General features: G+C 39.3%; 2 gene segments (V, D, J or C); both read left to right on the top strand.

Moving 5' to 3' along the window:
• LOC127687762 (Ig heavy chain V region VH558 A1/A4-like) overlaps window positions 1-22385 on the top strand; it is a 31937-nt gene that overhangs the window by 2179 nt on the left and 7373 nt on the right.
• On the top strand, window positions 18319-18831 carry LOC127686843 (immunoglobulin heavy variable 2-5-like). The segment is given in 2 exon segments: window positions 18319-18410; window positions 18496-18831. Coding segments are annotated over 2 exon segments (366 nt in total).

Below are 22385 nucleotides of genomic sequence, written 5' to 3' on the forward strand. Positions count from 1 at the left end.
TTCTAGAAACTGGTTAGTTTCTCACCTTCATTTAGGTGAGAAAGAGAGAAAGAGAGGATGAGGAGGAGAAGAAGAAGGTCTTGGGAGAGGGAGAGAGGAGAGAGAAGAGTTGAATGTGGAGCTGAAAGTTTTGGAAGAGGGAGAGAAGATAAGCAGAGGCACTTGGCTTGGATATACTGCAAATTATAAAGGGTCTCATAAATGGCAAAGATGGTAGTGTAGTGGTAAATTTTCCCAAAATAGGCAAAAGGGTTTTATTCATGCTAATTGAGTTGTGTTTAGGTATGAGTCTTGAATTCCTGATCTTTCCAAGACTTTTAACATGAAGACATGTTGAATTTTGTCTAATGCCTTTTCAACATCTAATGAAATGGCCACGTGGTGTTTTTCTTTGAGTTTGTTTATCTAGTGAACCATCCCTGACTTTGTTGTATATTGAACCATCCCTGCATCCCTGGGATGAAGCCTACTTTATCATGGCACATGAAAGTTTTGAGGTGTTCTTGGATTTGGTAAGTAAGAATTTTATTGAGTATTTTTCATTAAAATTCATCAGGGAAATTGGTCTGAAGTTCTCTTTCTTTGTTAGGTCTTTGTGAGGTTTTGGCATCAGCACAACTGTAGCTTCATAGAATGAGTTAGGTAGTGTTCCTTCTCTTTCTATTTTGTGGAATAGCTTGAAGACTATTAGTATTAGGTCTTTGAAGATCAGAATGCATTCTGCACTAAACCCATCTGTTCTTGGGCCTTTTTTTGCTTGGGAGACTTTTAAGAACTTCTATTTCTTTAGGTGTTATGCGACTGTGAGGATGGTTTATCTGATCCTGATTTAACTTTGGGATTTGGCATCTGTCTAGAAAATTGACCATTTCATCCAGATTTTCCAGATGTGTTGAGTATTGGCTTTTGTAGTAGGATCTGATAATTTCTTTGTATTTCTTAAGTTTCTGTTGTGATGTCTCACTTTTCATTCCTGATCTTGTTAATTTGGATGATGTCTTTGTGCCCTTTGGTTAATCTGGCTAAGGGTTTATCTATCTTGTTGATTTTCTTAAATAACTGGCTCCTGGTTTTGTTGATTCTTTGTATAGTTCTTTTCAGTTCTACTTGGTTGATTTCAGCCCTGAGTTTGATTATTTTCTGCTGTCTCCTCCTCTGGGGTATATTTTCTTCATTTTGTTCTAGAGCTTTCATGTGTGCTGCTAGTGTATGTTCTCTCCAGTTTCTTTTTGGAGGCGCTCAGAGCTATTAGATTTCCTCTTAGCACTGCTTTCATTGTGTACCATAAGTTTCAGTATCTTGCACCTTCATTTTCATGAAATTGAAAAAGGCATTAATTTCTTTCTTTATTTCAACCTTGACCAAGTTAATCTTGAGTATGAAATTGTTCAGCTTGTACATATATGTGGGCTTTCTGTTGTTTTTGTTGCTATTGAAGAGCACGCTTAATTTGTAGCTATCTGATAAGAGACATGGGATTATTTCAAACTTCTTGTATTTGTTGAGGACTGTGTTGTGACTGATTATATGGTCTTTAATTGAGAAGGTACTATGAGGTGCTGAGAAGAAGACATATTCTTTTGATTTAGGATAAAATGTTCTATAGATATTTGTTAAATCTTTGGTCCATGACTTCTGTTAGTTTCATTGTGTTTCTGTTTATTTTGTGTTTCCCTGATCTGTTCATTGATGACAGTGGGATGTTGAAGTCTCCCACAATTATTGTGGAAGGTGCAATGTGTGCTTTGAGTTTTAGTAAAGTTTCTTTTAGGAATGAAGAAATGCATCTTGCATTTGTAGCATAGATGTTCAAAATTGAGATTTCTTCTTGATAGATTTTTCTGTTGATGAGTCTGATCTTTTTTGATGATTTTGGTTGAAAGTCAATTTTATCCGATATTAGCATAAGTATTGCAGCACGTTAACTCAGGCCATTTGCTTGGAAAATTGTTTTCCAACCCTTTACTCTGAGGTAGTGTTTTTCTTTAATACTGAGGTGCATTTCCTGTATACAGAAAAATGCTGGGTCCTGTTTAAGTATCCAGTTTGTTAGTCTTTGTCTTTTCATTGGGGAATTGAGTCCATTGATGTTATGAGATATTAAGAAATAGGGATTGTTTCTTCCTGTTATTTTGATGTTATTTTTATGGTTGTGTGGTTATCTTCTTTTGGGATTGTTGAAAGATTACTTTCTTGCTTTTTCTAGGGTGTAGTTTCCCTCCTTGTGTTGGAGTTTTCCATCTATTATAATCTGTAGGGCTGCATTTTTGGAAAGATATTTTAAAAATTTGGTTTTGTCATGGATTATCTTGGTTTCCCCATCTAATTGAAAGTAATTGAGAGTTTTGTTGGGTATAGTAGTCTGGGCTTTCATTTGTGTTCTCTTAGGGTCTGTAGGAGATCTGCCTAGGATCTTCTAGCTTTCATAGTCTCTGGTGAGAAGTCTGGTGTAATTCTGATTGGTCTGCCTTTCTATGTTCCTTGGCCTTTCTCCTTTACTTTTTCCTTTGCTGCTTTTAATATTTTTTCTTTATTTAATGCATTTGGTGTTTTGATTATTATGTGACAGGAGGAATTTCTTTTCTGGTCCAATCTATTTGGAGTTCTGTAGGCTTCTTGTATGTTCATGGGCATCTCTTTCTTTAGGCTAGGGAAGTTATCTTCCATAATTTTGCTGAAGATATTTACTGCTCTTTTAAGTTGGCAACCTTTACTTTCTCTATACGTATTATTCTTAGCTTTGATCTTCTCATTTTGTCCTGGATTTCCTGGATGTTTTGGGTTAGGAACTTTTTGCATTTTGCTTTTTCTTTGACTGTTTAGTCTGTTTCCTGTTGTATATTCTGTACCTGAGATTTTTCTCTTCTTTTTCTTGTATTCTGTTGATGATGATTGCATCTACACCTTCTGATATCTTTCCTAGGTTTTTTATCTCCAGGGTTTCCCCCCTTTGTGATGATGTCTTTATTCTTTCTACTTCCATTTTTAGATCCTGGATGGTTTTGTTCAATTCCTTTACCTCTTTGTGTTTTCCTGCATTCTTTAAGGGATTCTTTGTCTTTCTTCTTATTGACTTCTTATGGACCTGTTTACTTGTTTTATCTTGTATTTCTTTAAGGAAGTTATTTATCTCATTCTTAAAGTACTCTGTCATCATCATGAGAGGTGATTTTAAATCAGAGTTTTGCTTTCCTATTGTGTTGGGTTATCTATGGTTCACTCTGGTGAGAGAACTGGGTTCTGATAATGTCAGTAGTCTTGGTTTCTGTTGCTTGTGTTCTTTTCCTTGCCTATCATCATTTGGTTATCTCTGGTGTTAGCTGGTCTTGCTGTCTCTGAATGTGGCTTGTCCCTCTTGTAAGCCTGTGTGCCAGAAGCCCTGGGAGACTATTTCTCTCTGGGAGGAACTTAGTTATGGAGAATTGTGTATAGGTTCAGCTCCAGGGTGCAGACAGAAACTGGAAGGAACCTGTCCCTGGCTGTTCCCTGGTTCCAGTGTTCTGATGGCTTAGAGCAGGTCCCTCTTGGACCAGGAATTTGAGCAGAAGTGGTGTTCTTACCTCTGCTCATAGACGAGTCAGCAATCCAAGGATACTGGCTCTCTCCATATGGTATTTTCTTATCGATCATTGTGGCACAGGATCAGCTCTGGGCACAGATTCATACTGCTCCCTACAATACCTCTAAAGTGGCTATTCTTGTATCTAATGTATGTGATATCTGACGACACCATGGTGTATCCATTTTTGAATGAATCAGAATGAGAAGATGTGAGCCAATTTCCAGACATAATCCCTTTTGCATAGACATCCAGAATAGTGAATTGGGCACAATCCCGTAGGTGGTGTTCATAATTGTAAAATATAGTTAGGTCCAAAAGGAACAGCTAGGGGTTTATGATTGATGAAAAGAGGATCTAACCAAAGGAGAAGGGAAAATAATTCACAATGAATGCAAAAAATGCTATAAATCAACATGTCCATTTATTCAAGGAAATCTCCTATACAGACATTGCATGAGATCAGCAAGTATTATGATCCTCATATTAGATTTCTTAGAAGAATAAGCTTATATTATATATTTACAATTGTATGGAGTCTAGACATTTGTGAATGGATTACATTATATGAGGAAGATGTCAATATAAACCCATACTACATAATTAATCTTTCATTCCTATGCATTGTAACTTATGTGAGTCATTAGCATTCCAGTGTACTGAAATATGAAGTACAGCATTATAGATATTATCCAGCACATCACATGGATTCTGAGCAGGTATGGATGGTAGAACATGCATTTAACTGGTCCTCCTCTTGGTTTCTTGCAATATTTGTTGCATCCAATTTGTTAACCTGAAATTTGAGCACAATATATATGAATATTCTGAATTCATTTAATATGGATTCTTGTTTCAATATGTGTAGTTACATTTCAGGTAGTCTACTACATATGTAAACATATTCCTCCACAATGGTATTGTTCTCTCTGATCCCTGGTACCATATTCCAAATCCATCTTTCTTTAGCAAAACCTCACCTCCTGAAAAGCTTTAAAAACACATGCACTGCCCCAGAATAGGAGGACCCTGGATTGTAAAGCTACTCAGGTAGAGATAATGCTTTCTAGGCACACATATTCTCTACCAATTAGAATCCCTATTATGGAAATTTCCTCTCTACCCTCATCCCATTAAATGGATGTTCATGAAGATTGGGAGACAGATGGAGTTGCTGAATATATTTCCTTGATTTCTATCTCCTAATCAAGTTGAATTTCTTTTGGAATGTTAACTTCTCTGTGAGTATCATAGTGGTACTTCCTCTTTTTGTTGTATGTGAATGTTCCAATAATTCATACATGGAAAAACAGGGTTATACATCTTAGACCAAGACTCCTTCTATCTTCTACTGCATTTGCCCAGGTACAGCCTGATGAAGATAACAAAGACCCTGATCTCTCTGTGTACACTTTATTACAAATGGGAACATCTAGAGCTGTATCCAAGTGCCACTAGGAAAGAGGATGACTTTGAGAGTGTCATTGATGATAATGCAGAAAGAACTTAAATTCAGATACTGAGACATCAGTTAACTCTGCAAGTAAACAAGAACCATTTATCCCTGCAGCTGAGCCCTGTTAGAACTGGAGTTGCAGGGATAACTTTTTGCTCAAGTCAGACTGGGCAACTTCAGAGTAAACATTGAAAAACTTACTGAAAAAAAGAAAAGAAAAACCTATCTGCAGGTGGGTTCAGGACCAGTAGGGGGCACAGTGGGACCAACAATCCCCAGCAGAGAGATGTGGTGCTTGTGTGGGAGACTGTATCCTCTGTGGTTTCCTTTCTTAACTTACATGTAACTATTGTGTTTGACATGTAATGTTTCCATGCTCAAAAACTGTGAAAATTCTTTGTTAAGCATGTCATAGATTTATATTTTCTTGACACACACACACACACACACACACACACACAGACACACATATGAAACATACTCTTCTTGATGAAATCTTCTGTTTACAGATACACAGTTAATTTCCATAATTTATTTATTGTGATGGTGCTGTAAAAATTATTCATGTACAACTATTTCTGAAATATATTTAGTTTTCGTTGTTTGGGCAACAATTTTTTAGTATATAACATGTTGGAAAGGCAAATGATACTTGTATGTATTGAAAGGAGGTTGTAAATAATTAATAACTTAGCTCCTTTCTAACTTTGCCATTAGTGTTGTCCTTCTTGTAACAACTATTAATCTATCTCTTAACTGTGGCAGAAGAGGAGGCACTGTTTCAGGATGCAAATCTTTTTAGAGCACAGGCCCTGATGTTAGTTACATCCATAGCCTCAGCATAATATCAGAGATGAGGTATGGGATGAACTTCCTCAGACAGAATTAGGGCTTGGGCCTCTATGTCCTGATTTTTAACTCAGGTGTCCCTCAGGTGTCCCTTCTTCTTCAGCAGGACTAGGCCTTTATCTAAGATGTACCCTGCTAGTGAATATGCAAATCATGTGAGTCTATGGTGGTAAATATAGGGATGTCTACATCCCTCAAAATCGTACGATCACTGTTGTCTGTACAGTCACTGAGTATAGAGGACTTCACCATGGGGTGAAGCTGTATCATCCTCTTCCTGGTAGCAACAGCTACGGGTAAGTGGCCCACAGCAGCAGACTTGAGATTCTGAGATACTCTCAGGTGACAATGACATCCACTCTGTCTTTCCTTCTACAGGTGTCCACTCACAGGTCCAGCTGCAACAGTCTGGGCCTGAGCTGGTAAAGCCTGGGGCCTCAGTGAAGATTTCCTGCAAGGCTTCTGGCTACACATTCACTGACTATGTGATGTCCTGGGTGAAGCAGAGTCACGGAAAGAGCCTAGAGTGGATTGGAGATATTAATGCTTATGGTGATACTGGCGGCGGCGGCAGCAGCGGCAGCAGTGGCTGCTCCAGCTGAAGGGCCATCAGCAGTGGAACCAAGGCGTCACAGGGACCAGTTAGGCCCTGCGCCCACGACCACTGACCTTCGCTGACCAGCCGGACAGCAAGCAGCTGCAGTTGTGCGGCGCCTTTCCTGCACGGAGGCCACTTCAGAACTCGGCCTCCCACCAGTCAGGAGAGGAGGATCCATCTTGGTTCCGTACTCCAGGAGTCGGACAGACTGAGGTACACAAACATAATCCGAGGCCAACACCGCGGTGGTCTGAGCCCGACGGGCGTTGGCCTGCACCCAGGCCCTGGGCGGGTCGGGGGGCCATCGGGGTGCCAACCCAACCAGGAGGTTTTTTGCCCAGGCCTGCGAGCGCGCCGCCGCCATTTTGCCTGCAGGACGACAGAGAGCTTAGGCGGGCAGACCTGTAACAGGCATAGCCTAAGGCTAACAAAGCGGGGGTCCAGGCCCCAAAAGGCACAGGACTGACCCCAAGAACTGGGCGGCTTGGTGGGCCATCTGTGAGTCAACCCGCCCAGGCGATTGTTAGCAAAGCAGACTCTCCCGGCGCTTTCAGGGAGCGCGGGCGCACACGCCCGCCATCCTAGTCACCTGGCAAACCCAATTAACAGTCAAAGCCGTAGGGGAACTTTGCTCGGACCTTGGCCTCCCAGGCTTTTGCCTGGACTCAGGGACTGGGCGGCCAGGCTAACCTTGTGTGCGATAGCCCGGTTGGCAGATCGGCTGCCCAGCGGAGTGAGCGGAACTCAGGGGAGGTCACAGTAGCATACACCGTCGGCACTCCCTGGGAGTGCACACGGGCTCCATCTGCTCCACAGACACAATCTGGGGCAAGGCCCCAGGCAGAAGCCCTTAGCTCTACTCTCTCCGCTTCCGGATCCAGATCAGTCTGGGCGGCAGCATTACATCTCCAAGTCCTGCAAGTGGCTAGCTGGGCTTCCGGGCGGCCAGCTGGGAGAAGTCAGTGTGCTCCAGTGAATCCAGCGGGCCCCAGCGGGAGCCTTCGGGTGCCTGCTTTGGGATCTGAACAGCCTGGGCAGCAGCACACTGTCTACAAGCAGTGCAGGAGGTAAGCTGTGCACCAGAGGCCAACTGGGAAGGGGCAGCTTGCACTGGTGAGTCCAGCACTGACAAGATAAACTAACACCAGTGAGATCTAGATGGCAAAAGGCAAACGCAGGAACGTCACTAACAGAAATCAAGGCAATATGGCAACATCTGAACCCAATTCTCCTCTACCAACATGTCCTGGATACCCCATCACACCAGTAAAACAAGATTTAGATTTAAAATCACTGGTCATGATGCTGGTACAGGAACACATGAAGGTCATACATAAAGAAATTCAGGAGACAATGGATCAAAAGGTAGAAGCCCTTGCAAGGGAAACACAAAAATCATTGAAAGAAATCCAGGAGAATACAAAAGCCAACAAGGAGGAAATGCAAAAAACACTTAAAGAAATACAGGAGAACTTTGCTCAACAGGCTGAGGTCATGAAAGACGAAACACAAAAATCTCTTAAAGAAATACAGGAGAACTTTGGTCAACAGGCTGAGCTCATGAAAGAGGAAACACAAAAATCTCTTAAAGAATTACAGGAAAACACAAACATGCAAGTGAAGGAGCTAAGCAAAACCATTCAGGATCTAAAATCAGAAGTAGAAACAACTAAGAAAACTCAAAGGGAGACAACTTTGGAGATAGAAAGCCTTGGGAAGAAATCAGGGGACAGAGATACAAATATCAACAACAGAATACAAGAGATAGAAGAAAGAATCTCAGATGCTGAAGATTCCATAGAAACCATGGACTCAACAGTTAAAGAAAATGCAAAATGCAAAAAGCTTGTAACCCAAAATATCCAGGAAATCCAGGACACAATGAGAAGACCAAACCTAAGGATTATAGGCATAGAGGAGAGTGAAGATTTACAACTTAAAGGGCCAGCAAATATCTTCAATAAAATTATGGAAGAAAACTTCCCTAACCTAAAGAGAGAGATGCCCATGAATATACAAGAAGCCTACAGAACTCCAAACAGACTGGACCAGAACAGAAATACTTCCCGTCACATAATAATCAAAACACCAAATGTTCTAAACAAAGAAAGAATACTAAAGGCAGTAAGAGAAAAAGGCCAAGTAACATATAAAGGAAGACCTATCAGAATCACAGCAGACTTTTCACCTGAGACTATGAAGGCTAGAAGGTCCTGGGCAGATCTCATGCAGACTCTAAGAGAACACAAATGCCAACCAAAACTACTATATCCAGCAAAACTCGCAATCACCATAGATGGAGAAACTAAGATATTTCATGACAAAACCAAGTTTACCCAATATCTATCCACAATCCCGGCCCTAAAAAGGATAATAGGAGGACAACACCAATACAAGGAGGGAAACTTCACCCTGGAAAAAGCAAGATAGTAACCTTTCATCAAACCCAAAAGAAGTTAAGCAATCAAATTTAAAAAATAACGTCAAAAATGATAGGAAGTAACAATCACTATTCCTTAATATCTCTTAACATCAATGGACTTAATGCCCCAATAAAAAGACACAGACTAACTGAATGGATACGTAAACAGGACCCTACATTTTGCTGCTTACAGGAAACACACCTCAGGGTCAAAGACAAACACTACCTTAGAGTAAAAGGCTGGAAGACAATTTTACAAGCAAATGGTCTCAGGAAACAAGCTGGAGTAGCCATTTTAATATCAGATAAAATTGACTTTCAACCCAAAGTCATCAAAAGAGACCCTGAGGGACACTTCTTGCTGGTCAAAGGAAAAATACAAAAAGAAGAACTGACAATCCTGAACATCTATGCCCCAAATGTAAGGGCACCCTCTTTTGTAAAAGAAACTTTATTAAAACTAAAAGCACACATTGCACCTAACACAATAATTGTGGGTGACTTCAACACTGCACTTTCCTCAATGGACCGATCAGGAAAACAGAAACTAAACAGGGACACAATGAAACTAATTGAAGCTTTGGACCAATTAGATTTAACAGATATATATAGAACATTCTATCCTAAAACAAAAGAATATACCTTTTTCTCAGCACCTCATGGTACCTTCTCCAAAATCGACCATATAATTGGTCACAAGACAGACCTCAACAAATATAAGAAGATCGAACTAATCCCATGCCTCCTATCTGATCACTATGGAGTAAAAGTGGTCTTCAATAGCAACAGAAACAACAGAAAGGCCACATACACGTGGAAACTGAACAATACTCTACTCAATGATACCTTGGTCAAGGAAGAAATAAAGAAAGAAATTAAAGACTTTTTAGAACACAATGAAAATGAAAACACAACATACCCAAATCTATGGGACACAATGAAAGCAGTGCTAAGAGGAAAACTCATAGCCCTGAGTGCCTCCAAAAAGAAAATGGAGAGAGCATACATTACCAGCTTAATGACACACCTGAAAGCCCTGGAACAAAAAGAAGCTATTTCGCCCAGGAGGAGTAGAAGGCAGGAAATCATCAAACTCAGGGCCGAAATCAATCAAGTAGAAACAAAGAGAACCATACAAAAAATCAACAATACCAGGAGCTGGTTCTTTGAGAAAATCAACAAGATAGATAAACCCTTAGCCAGAATGACCAAAGGGCACAGAGAAAGTATCCAAATTAACAAACTTAGAAATGAAAAGGGAGATATAACAACGGAAACTGAGGAAATCCAAAAAATCATCAGATCCTACTACAAGAGCCTATACTCAACACAACTGGAGAATCTGGAGGAAATGGACAATTTCCTTGACAGATACCAAATACCAAAATTAAATCAGGACCAACTAGACCATCTAAACAGTCCCATAATGCCTAAAGAAATAGAAGGAGTCATAGAAAGTCTTCCAACCAAAAAAAGCACAGGACCAGATGGCTTCAGTGCAGAATTCTACCAGACCTTCAAAGAAGAGTTAACACCAATACTCTTCAAACTATTCCACAAAATAGAAACAGAAGGAACACTACCCAATTCCTTCTACGAAGCCACAATTACGCTGATACCAAAGCCACACAAAGATCCAACAAAGAAAGAGAACTTCAGACCAATTTCCCTTATGAACATCGATGCAAAAATACTCAATAAAATTCTTGCCAACCGAATCCAAGAACACATCAAAACGATCATCCACCATGATCAAGTAGGCTTTATCCCAGGAATGCAGGGTTGGTTCAATATACGGAAATCCATCAATACAATCCACTACATAAACAAACTCAAAGAACAAAACCACATGGTCATTTCATTGGATGCTGAAAAAGCATTTGACAAAATTCAGCATCCCTTCATGCTTAAAGTCTTGGAGAGAACAGGAATTCAAGGCCCATACCTAAACATAGTAAAAGCAATATACAGCAAACCGGTAGCCAGCATCAAACTAAATGGAGAGAAACTTGAAGCAATCCCACTGAAATCAGGGACCAGACAAGGCTGCCCCCTTTCTCCTTATCTTTTCAATATTGTACTTGAGGTACTAGCTCGGGCAATTCGACAACATAAGGAGGTCAAAGGGATACAAATTGGAAAGGAAGAAGTCAAACTATCATTATTTGCAGACGACATGATCGTCTACCTAAGTGACCCAAAGAACTCCACTAGAGAGCTCCTACAGCTGATAAACAACTTCAGCAAAGTGGCAGGTTATAAAGTCAACTCAAGCAAATCAGTGGCCTTCCTATACTCAAAGGATAAGCAGGCTGAGAAAGAAATTAGGGAAATGACCCCCTTCACAATAGCCACAAACAGTATAAAGTATCTTGGGGTGACTCTTACCAAACATGTGAAAGATCTGTATGACAAGAACTTCAAGACTCTGAAGAAGGAAATGGAAGAAGACCTCAAAAAATGGGAAAACCTCCCATGCTCATGGATCGGCAGAATCAATATAGTTAAAATGGCCATTTTGCCTAAAGCACTATACAGATTCAATGCAATACCCATCAAAATCCCAACTCAATTCTTCACAGAGCTAGAAAGAGCAATTATCAAATTCATCTGGAACAACAAAAAACCCAGGATAGCTAAAACTATTCTCAGCAACAAAAGGAAATCTGGGGGAATCAGTATCCCTGACCTCAAGCAATACTACAGAGCAATAGTGTTAAAAACTGCATGGTATTGGTACAGTGACAGACAGGAGGATCAATGGAACAGGATTGAAGATCCAGAAATTAACCCACACACCTATGGCCACTTGATCCTCGACAAAGAGGCTGAAAACATCCAATGGAAAAAAGATAGCCTTTTCAACAAATGGTGCTGGTTCAACTGGAGGTCAGCATGCAGAAGAATGCGAATTGATCCATCCTTGTCTCCTTGTACTAAGCTCAAATCCAAATGGATCAAGGACCTCCACATAAAGCCAGACACTCTGAAGCTAATAGAAAAAAAACTGGGGAAGACCCTTGAGGACATCGGTACAGGGAGAAAGTTTCTGAACAGAACACCAATAGCGTATGCTCTAAGAGCAAGAATTGACAAATGGGACCTCATAAAATTACAAAGTTTCTGTAAGGCAAAGGACACCATCAAGAGGACAAATCGGCAACCAACAAATTGGGAAAAGATCTTCACCAATCCTACATCAGATAGAGGGCTAATATCCAATATATATAAAGAACTCAAGAAGTTAGACTCCAGAAAACCAAACAACCCTATTAAAAAATGGGGTACAGAGTTAAACAAAGAATTCTCACCTGAAGAACTTCGGATGGCGGAGAAGCATCTTAAAAAATGCTCAACTTCATTAGTCATTAGGGAAATGCAAATCAAAACAACCCTAAGATTTCATCTTACACCAGTCAGAATGGCTAAGATCAAAAATTCAGGAGACAGCAGGTGTTGGAGAGGGTGTGGAGAAAGAGGAACACTCCTCCACTGCTGGTGGGGTTGCAAATTGGTACAACCACTCTGGAAATCAGTCTGGCGGTTCCTCCGAAAACTGGGCACCTTACTTCCAGAAGATCCTGCTATACCACTCCTGGGCATATACCCAGAAGACTCCCCACCATGTAATAAGGATACATGTTCTACTATGTTCATAGCAGCCCTATTTGTAATTGCCAGATGCTGGAAAGAACCCAGGTATCCCTCAACAGAAGAGTGGATGCAAAAAATGTGGTATATCTACACAATGGAGTACTATTCAGCCATTAGAAACAATGAATTCATGAAATTCTTAGGCAAATGGATGGAGCTAGAGAATATCATACTAAGTGAGGTAACCCAGACTCAAAAGGTGAATCATGGTATGCACTCACTAATAAGTGGATATTAACCTAGAAAACTGGAATACCCAAAACATAATCCACACATCAAATGAGGTACAAGAAGAAAGGAGGAGTGGCCCCTGGTTCTGGAAAGACTCAGTGAAACAGTATTCAGCAAAACCAGAACGGGGAAGTGGGAAGGGGTGGGTGGGAGGACAGGGGAAGAGAAGGGGGCTTGCGGGACTTTTGGGGAGTGGGGGGGCTAGAAAAGGGGAAATCATTTGAAATGTAAATAAATTATATCGAATAATAAAAAAGAAAAAAGAAAAAAAAAAAAAAAAAAAAGAAAAATTCAAGAGCAAGGCCACACTGACTGTAGACAAATCCTCCAGCACTGCCTATATGGAGCTTAACAGATTGACATCTGAAGACTCTGCAGTCTATTACTGTGCAAGACACAGTGTTGCAACCACATCCTGAACATGTGAAAAACCTTGGAGGTGCAGGAAGCTTCCTGTGACTAATATGACTCAGAGAAGATTATCCTGAAGAGTTGCTGAGATGCAATCATCTTTATAGTCCATTTTTGTGTCTCTTTTTTAGAGACCTCCGGGGCAGTTTATTAACTTTGCAACAGGACATCTCTGAATTCTTTGATGCTGATTTAGTCTGCTCCTGATGTACCCCACACTTTGTCATTCTCTTTACCAGTGACAGCCTCCATTGACATTCTTCTTTAATAAAACAAAAAAGGATAACTGTGATTATGCATGATAAAATTATCTTTGGAATCTGAGAAAGACTAGCACTTTCATTGGAATAGCTGGGAATAAATTATAGTATGAATTTGATCTGTAAAATCCCATCAACTTTTGGGCAAACTTCAAAATATCGTCCTAATTGAGGTTAGACAGTCACAAAAGAACACACATGGTACACACTCTCTGATAGGTGGATATTAGCCTAAAAGCTCTGAGTACCCAAGATACAATTCACAAACCACATGAAACTCAAGAGGAAGGAAGACCAAAGTGTGGGTGCTTTGGTTTTTCTGAGAAAGGGAACAAAATACTCATAGGAAAAAATATGGAAATAAAAAGTAGAGCTGAGACAGTAGGAAAGGTCATCCAGAGACCATCCCACCTGGGGATTCATCCCATACACAGTCACCAAACTATTGTGTATTCCAAGAAATGCTTGCTGAAAGGAGACCAATATGGCTCTCTCCTGAGAGGCCCTGTCAGCCTTTCAAATACAGACGTAGTTTCTCTCAGTCAACCATTGGACTGACCGTGGGTTCCCAGTGGAGGAGTTAGAGAAAGGACTGTAGGAGCTGAGGGGGTTTGCAACTTTGTAAGAATAACAACATCAACCAACCAGATCCCCCAGAGCTCCCAGGCACAAAGCCATCAAACAAGGAGTACACATGACTCCATATGCATGTTTAGTAGAGGATTGCCTTGTTAGGCATCAATGGGAGGAGATGTACTTGGTCCTATGAAGGCTTGGTAGATGCCTCAGTGTAGGGTAATTGAGGATGGGGAGGTGGGAGTGGGGTGGGTGGAGGAGCACCCTCATAGAAGCAGGGGGAGGGAGAAATGGGATGGGGGTTTCTGAGAGGGGGGAAACTGGAAAAGGGTATAATGTTTGAAATGTAAATCAAGAAAATATCCAAGAAAAAAAAGAAAAAAAAGAACAAAAGAAAAAAGAAAAAAGAAAGAAAGAAAGAAAAAGAAAAAAGAAAAAAAAACCCTTTCACAGTGGTAAGTCTTATGTTACTTCTAGGTGTTTTGCTATCTCTGCTTGTGTGTTCCAGCAGAAGTTCGAGGCTCTTAGAATATGAAAGGTATTTATAACAGAATACATAGCTGCATTGTTTCTGCATGCATAAAGTTGAAAAGTCCACTAAATAGGGAGTGAGGATGACTATAGGATAGATGGAGAAGAAGACTGAGACAAATGTTAGAAAGCAGAGGGCTGTCTAGTGAACACTATGGCAACCCCAAGTTTAATTATCATAGACCTATAGACTTTACAGTGTCATAGGGAACAAAGTCATAGTCAGGCAGAGACAATACCTGACATACATTGGATATCTATTGCCATCCAGAAGCCTCCTATTTCCTTCTTCCAAGATTAACAGAACATTCAGCCCTCCTTCCTTGACTCTGACTGACATATAGTCTTTCACAGAAGTAGGCAAAATGGCTTCTGACACAAAGTCACAAAAGTTTAATTTCTGTATGATGGATAGAAATAATATTATATCAAGTTTCACAGAATTCATTTATCACCTTCATGAATGTACATGCTAACTGAGGTAGGTTCTGAGGTTATATGTTAATATATGGTCCCATAATAATGTTCCCAGTCTCAATAATCTGTCCTACAGCTTTTAGAGAACATCAGTCTTCTGTCATTATGTTTTTAGAAATGGGAACTGCAAGAGCTGAATATAACTGCCAGCAAGCAGGAACCTGGCTTCAAGAGAGACATTATAATAATATTGGCACAACTTAAAATCACTGATGCATAAATCATCACCCCCAGGTAAATGAGCCATTTCTATCTTCAGTGGAACTCTGTCAACACTGAAGTTAATGGATAGGTTTTCTTTCTCTTTATTTTCATAGATATTTTCTTTATTTACATTTGAAATGTTATCCCCTTTCCTGCATTCCCCTCAGAAAATCCCCTATCCCATCCCTCCTCCTCCTGCTCACCAACCCACATAAGATTTTTCTTAAACCAGACTGTGCAACTTCAGTTTAAACCATGACAAACCTATTTTCTGGAGCATTCATGACTAGCAGGGGGCACAATGAGACCTATAATCCTCATAGAGAGATGAGCTGTGTGTGGAAGCGACTCTGTATCCTCTGTAGTCTTCTTTCTCAAGTGCATTAACTGATCTGCCCTGCTTTGATTGACATGTGATGTCTCCAAGCTCAAACTCAGTATTCTTTGCTAAATAGTTCTCAGATTTATGTTTACTGGTTTTGATTTGTTGTTTTATAATTTTTAATAAAAGTCATACAGTGTTTTCTAATAACTTATTTTGTCACCCCAACTATTTCCAGATCCTTTCTACCTCCAAATTCATGAAATACAAACAATTTTCCTTTTTGAATAACAGCAAAAAAAAAAAAGAAAAAAAGTAATTTAAGGAGGAATTAAAAACAAATGGAAACAAAACGAAAGATAATCAAAAACAAGACACACACACCACACACACACACACACAAGCGCGCGCGTGTGCACACACACACACACACACACACACACACACACACACACACAGAGAGAGAGAGAGAGAGAGAGAGAGAGAGAGAGAGAGAGAGAGAGAACTCCAATAAAGCCACAATCCTGTAGCCATGATATATAGACAAAAGGTAAATGATACAAAGGGTATTGAACAAGACAATGTCTCCATATATTCTATTGAGGTAATATTTTTTTTTGTTGGAATCAACTAATAAGCATGTCTCCTATGATTAATCATGCTTAACATCGCAGGAGAGACCTCACTGGTGAAAACTAACTATTCCTTTACACAAGCGTCAGCTGCACTTCTTCTTGGTTTGGGCTGAAAGTCTGCACTCATTTCCTTCTCCCAAGTTTATCTGGGTTGATTTGCCTCAGGGTCTGTGTCTGCAGCCACAGTCTCTGTGAATTCATAAAAGCATCAGTCAAATTGTGTCTGGAAGACGCTCTTTCCTTGGAGTTCTGCATCCAGTCTGGCTCTTATAATCTGCTCAATTTTAAAGTGTTTTATTCTCTATTCTTATCTCTATTTTACTGTGTCATCTTTGTAAATTCCTCATACTGTAATGACCAAATTCTATTCACTTGGCTTCTACAACTAAATACAGCAAAACAAATTATTCAGTTCTTGGAACATGTATGAATGATAACATGAAGCACACACTTAATGTGTGTGGGTAACCTAGTCAGTATATGTTTTCCAGTTCCATAAGACACTTGTAGATCAGATAATTTGTGATTTATCACTGAGTAATACTTTTCAATATGTATGACTATGTCCTTTTTTATTTATGCTTTATTAGAAATCTGGGATGGTTTCTTCCTCCATATGTTGCAAAATGACTGTGAAGAACATGCTGTGAATAAACATGAATGTACAAGTATGTCTACAACAAGATGTAGAGACATTTGAGTAGCTGTATTTCCCAGCACAAAATACATTCAAATCAAACCAGTGAAAATTACCACATGTGAGACCTAGAAATTACTAAGCAGGTAGAGATGTCTACTGGCAAGCTTAGCATAAGTGTAAGTCATTCTCTGAAGTTAATATATCCAATTTGGTGCAGGTGTACCCTGTTATCACTACTAAGAATAACACTTTAAAATATTTCAACATGGATGGGGAGGAACTATTAGGGCCCACAGCACACTGAAGGTCTTTTGGCATTTGATGACTAATAGGCAAAATATAATCTCTTTATTGGGGAAGATTTCTGGAGGTTCACTATTTACTAGAGATAATCCTATATATAGGTAGTAATAATAAAATTCTCTGTGTTATTAGTTAATTAAATAGAAGATCAGTATGCTTGGAAAGAGAGTTTTAGGAAGGTCCCAAGGGGAATCACAGGGACCTAGTGATGGTAGACTGTGGTGAAAGTCCTGAACGTGGTGGTAGATCACAGCATATTTCATATATGATTGAAAATTACAAAGAATAAAAATCCTTATTAAATATAAAATAACAACTTTTCATGTGTATAGAACTTTCATAAAAATGTATTTTGTACACTGTGCATATTTCTTCTGTAACCTCTTGTCTCTATTATTTTTCCTTTATTCTACTAGACAATTTTAGTTTTAACATTTCTGAAGGCAGTGAAAAAAATGTCCTAATCTTGTAGGCTGTGCCTTCCAGCATCGTCTGCTCACTGTGCCTTCTTCTAAGATCTTCAGAATCTAGGAAAATTGAATAAATTTCTCCCCACTTAAAGTTTCTATTTTCTGCTGTTGATTTTAAAGTTGTCACAAATACAGGTCAGTATAAAGATGAAGGTACTGATTGTTGAATAAATAGCAATGTCAAGTATGTGAGTTAGGAACTTGACACTTCAGTAAAGTCAATGAAATCACACTCTTTCATGGAATTATTTTATTCATTATTTTCAGCTTGAGATGGCATATACTCATACACTATTCAGGAAGTCTATAATTAGTGTACCAATTATGTGGAAAATATATATTGATAAGACTCATAGAGGCCTTAGAAACAGAGAGCATCAAGGTAGTAGTAAAATCTCCCCTTTGAGCTCCTCATCTGACCTCCATTCAAAAAACATAGGGAAGTATTCTTAGATGAGTGAACAGAGTCACAACCCTTTGTGCTAGAGTGAGGGTCTCCCTCAACCTCACTGCAACCCAACATCACTCACAAGAAGTATGTATGGAGGAACCTGGTCTTGTGTATTACATACTCTCTATGAAAAGCACAAATGAACTCTTTGAGGGCTCCTGCATCTCCAATCATAGACTGATACCACTTGAGTCCATAAACTTATGTATGCCATCAGAGTCAGCACCTGGTAAGGGAATGCAAATCTCTGCTGGATCCACCCAACCTTGGGTTGAAAAGTCAAAACTGGGTCTGTGTACTCACTAGTGTGCAGCCATGGACAGGCTTACTTCCTCATTCCTGCTGCTGATTGTCCCTGCATGTGAGTGCTAAGGCTCCTTAAGGGATGACTGTTTCTATCCACACCTGTTCCAAACTCACCTTCTCCTTTTTCTTTTTCTCCACAGATGTCCTGTCCCAGGTTACTCTGAAAGAGTCTGGCCCTGGGATATTACAGCCCTCCCAGACCCTCAGTCTGACTTGCTCTTTCTCTGGGTTTTCACTGAGCACTACTTATATGGGTGTGGGCTGGATCCGTCAGCCCTCAGGGAAGGGTCTGGAGTGGCTGGCAACCATTTGGTGGGATGATGATAAGTACTACAGCCCATCACTGAAGAGTCGGCTTACAATCTCTAAGGGCACCTCCAACAGCCAGGTATTCCTCAAGCTGGTCAGTGTGGACACTTCAGATACTGCCACATACTACTGTGCTCGGAGAGCACATTGAAACAGTCTCAGTTTTCAGCTGTACGTTATTTCAGGCTGGTTCTCAGCTCTGTTCCTTCCTATTATATCAGAAGAATGTATAGCTACAGCTTTCCTGCTGGCCTCTGTGGTTTCCTGTTTGCTCTTAAATTAAGAGCTTTCTATTCATTTTCTTCACCCTAGGTCCCTATTATAATGTTCATAAATGATTCTGTGTTTTACTTTATAAAGCTGATGGAAGTTTGATGCTTATACCAGGTAGTTCAGAACTATGGTTCCACTCAGTCTTAGGCTTCAAATTCCCACAGTGGAAAATTCCAAATTATTGTAATGTTTACCTTCAGTAAACATTTGTATAGGATGAAGATGGGATTTACTGGATGAGTATTCTCAAATTGAGTCATCAACCAAAGAGTGTCCATAGATACTCCCAAATAATTCAAGGTATTTTGAAGTCTATTTTTTGCTCCCCACAAACTAATTTTAACATCACATGGTTCAAGACAGCACCTATATATCTCACTGAACACAGAGAAGTTGATCATGTGTCCATGTAGAATTTTTATTCCTACTGATTAGTGTTCATAGTTCTGGACGTATTTTGTATGGTATTAAAGGAGAAAGGTAATAACTACTCTAACTCTAAACCCTGTTGTCTACAATAGTTCCCTGTCTGTGGGATATGCTGACATAATAGGGGATCAAACATTGTGGGATCAATCATTCATTCTTTGATGGAATAAAGGCCTATGAGATTAGGGTTAAGGTTAGCCATGGCTGACTCTGCTAGAATTGCCATGAAACTGAAATTGCATAGACCATGGCCCTAAGGGAAAATCATATGCCACTGTTCTGATAGAGCAACATATCAATAAAATCATTTTATTTACTCTTAATCCAGTAACTCATCTACCTGTCATCAGACACATGTTTTGCAGTAGATATGAAGCTAGAGAGAACCAGAAATGTACAATTTTTAGAGAAGTGGTACTCAATGAGTTTTCGTCACCAAACCTTCATCCCAGGACTAAATGACCATTGCAAAAGAAGATTGTAAGGGTCAGAGATGATTGATTACTCTACAAAAGCAGTCTTATCCAGACATAGTAGAATTGGTACACATATGAACTCACATAGACTATGGGAACAAGCACAGGGCTTATATATTCAAACCAATGGGAATTTCTACAGAGACGGGGAAGTAGATATGTGCTCCCACCACTATGTAAGAATCTATCTGCAGCTGGTACTCATCTACAATAGAAACATAGTCTTCTTCAGTGGGGACTTACTCCTGTATTAACCACACTTGATGTTAGGCCCTATACCCAAGAGATGGCCAAACAAAAGCAACACAATGACATATTTGTAGTTTTTTCTCATATAGCTTTACTTAGGCAGTTTATCTTACTAGTTTTTTCATGTATATTTGGTTTCATACTTTTTCTTCTTTTGAGTTTGTGTATGTGTGAATATGTATGTATGACAAGATAGGGTGGATAGTAATAGAGAGAAAGGCAAATTGACAGAAAGTGAGTCTTGTTTTACCTTTTTGTTTGTTTTTGGTTAAAAAGTGAGAAAAATAAAGGGTATGAAGTTGGGTTGGTAGAAAAGGAATGAGGATCTAAGAAAAGTTGTGGAGAAGTAAAGTCTGATTAGAATATATTGTTTACAAGATATTTTCAATCAACAAAGGTTATTTAAGTTAAACAAACTGGGCAAAGGCCCCAAATCTCATGTACCTTTTACTTTTCCCTAAATGAAAACACCATGAAAAGACAAAACATGTTTGTTTCTTTCTGGCATGTTCATGCACAACCTGGTCGGAAAGTTTCCAGTAATTTCTGGTCAGTTGTCAATTGTTCTGCTAACACGCTGACACATCTCTCATCATTTCTCTCTTCCTGAACTGATAATCAGGTAAGAATCTATGGAGAACAATGCATGCTTCACTGCTGAGATATTTTCTCAGACATGTACAGAGTCTTCTTAGGGCAATGTTCCTTTCCAGACATAATCAAGTATAGCAACAGCCAAACAAGTCTCTGTTACTAACAACAAAGATAGGTTTCCATTACCTTATAGCTCCTTGTCCTTCATGATATCATCAGGACAGGAACAGATGTCACCAGCCAGATGAAAAGGAAGAAACAGGCAGGACTGAAGGAGAAGTAATTAGCAAACCATTTGTCAGAACACAGGATTGATATAGATTGATTAATTTAAGATATAAGACAATATTTGGGAGCAAGAGTATGATAAGACTTAAAAGTATAATTAATAATTATAAATCTTGGTCTTTCTATTTAGAGCTAGTGCAGGCAGATTAAAACTGTATTCTTATACCCATGTTAGTGTCAATGTGAGCCATTTATGTATCATAGTTGAGTCAATAACTTTGAAGCAGAAGTGTTTGATCACATACTCAATCAATATATAATTCTGAGGATATGAGCAACATTTCTGCTAAAAAACTCTTTTGTTTTGCTTTGTTTATCCAAAATAGTTTCTTTGTACAGCACTGATTGCCCTTGAACTTATCTCTATAGACAAGGATAGACTTGAACTCAGAGATCCACATGTTCCTACCTCCCAAATCTTGGGATAAAAGATATTAGCCACTACCATCTGGGTTTGTTGAAATACCCTCAACAATTATTTTTAGTTTTCTCTGGTCATTTGATGGAATTTGAGGTGGGAGGTTCAGTGATTATACAATGATTACTGATTCCAAACTCATAGTCTTACTCATCTCCAATATTCTGCTCTGTAATCAAATGATTGCTACAGCACACTAGCAACAAGACCATCTTTTCAGTTTTTGAGACAAAGTGTGACAGTGATCCTCAGTGTTTTACTGTGGACTGATTAGCAATTCCAAATGGTGATTCAGGACATTTTCCCAGATGTATGTTCTGCAGAATTTGTCAGTAACTTTCTTTACAGGTAAGTAACAGAGTGAACATCCAGAGATTCACCAAAACATGTTTAAAGTGGCTGTTCTTGCATCTTATATATCTGACCACTAAGGACACCATGGTGTATCAATCTTTGATTGAATCAAAGTGAGATGTGAGTCACTTTCCAGATGCAATCCTATCTGCAAAGGGACTTGGAATAGTGAAAATGGTGCCAGTCCTTTAAGTGGTGTTCATAATCATCAAATATAGACAGGTCTAAAAGGAACTGTTATGGGTGAGTGATTAATGATAAGAGAGCCCAAGCAGTGGACAAGGGAAAAACAATACAAATTAATAAAATGATAGAAAATGATATACATCAATATATCCATTTATTCAAGGAAAGCTTCTGCACAGACATTGCATCAGATCAGCAAGTATTATGATCCTCATATTAGTTGAACTTAGGAGAATAAACTCATATTATCTAATTATAATATTATGGAGCCCAGACATTTGTGTATCGATTATAAGAGGAGGATGTCTCAGTTACTATTTAATTATATTACTTAAGTAGGCATGAAATCCTATGCATTGCATCAACAGCCAATATTCTGTCATATGAAATTCAGCATTATACACATTACCCAGCACATCCGGGGTTCTGAAATGCCAAGATACAACTGTCTAGC

Source organism: Apodemus sylvaticus, chromosome 6 (assembly GCF_947179515.1).
Source record: "Apodemus sylvaticus chromosome 6, mApoSyl1.1, whole genome shotgun sequence".
NCBI classification, from domain to species: Eukaryota; Metazoa; Chordata; class Mammalia; order Rodentia; family Muridae; genus Apodemus; species Apodemus sylvaticus.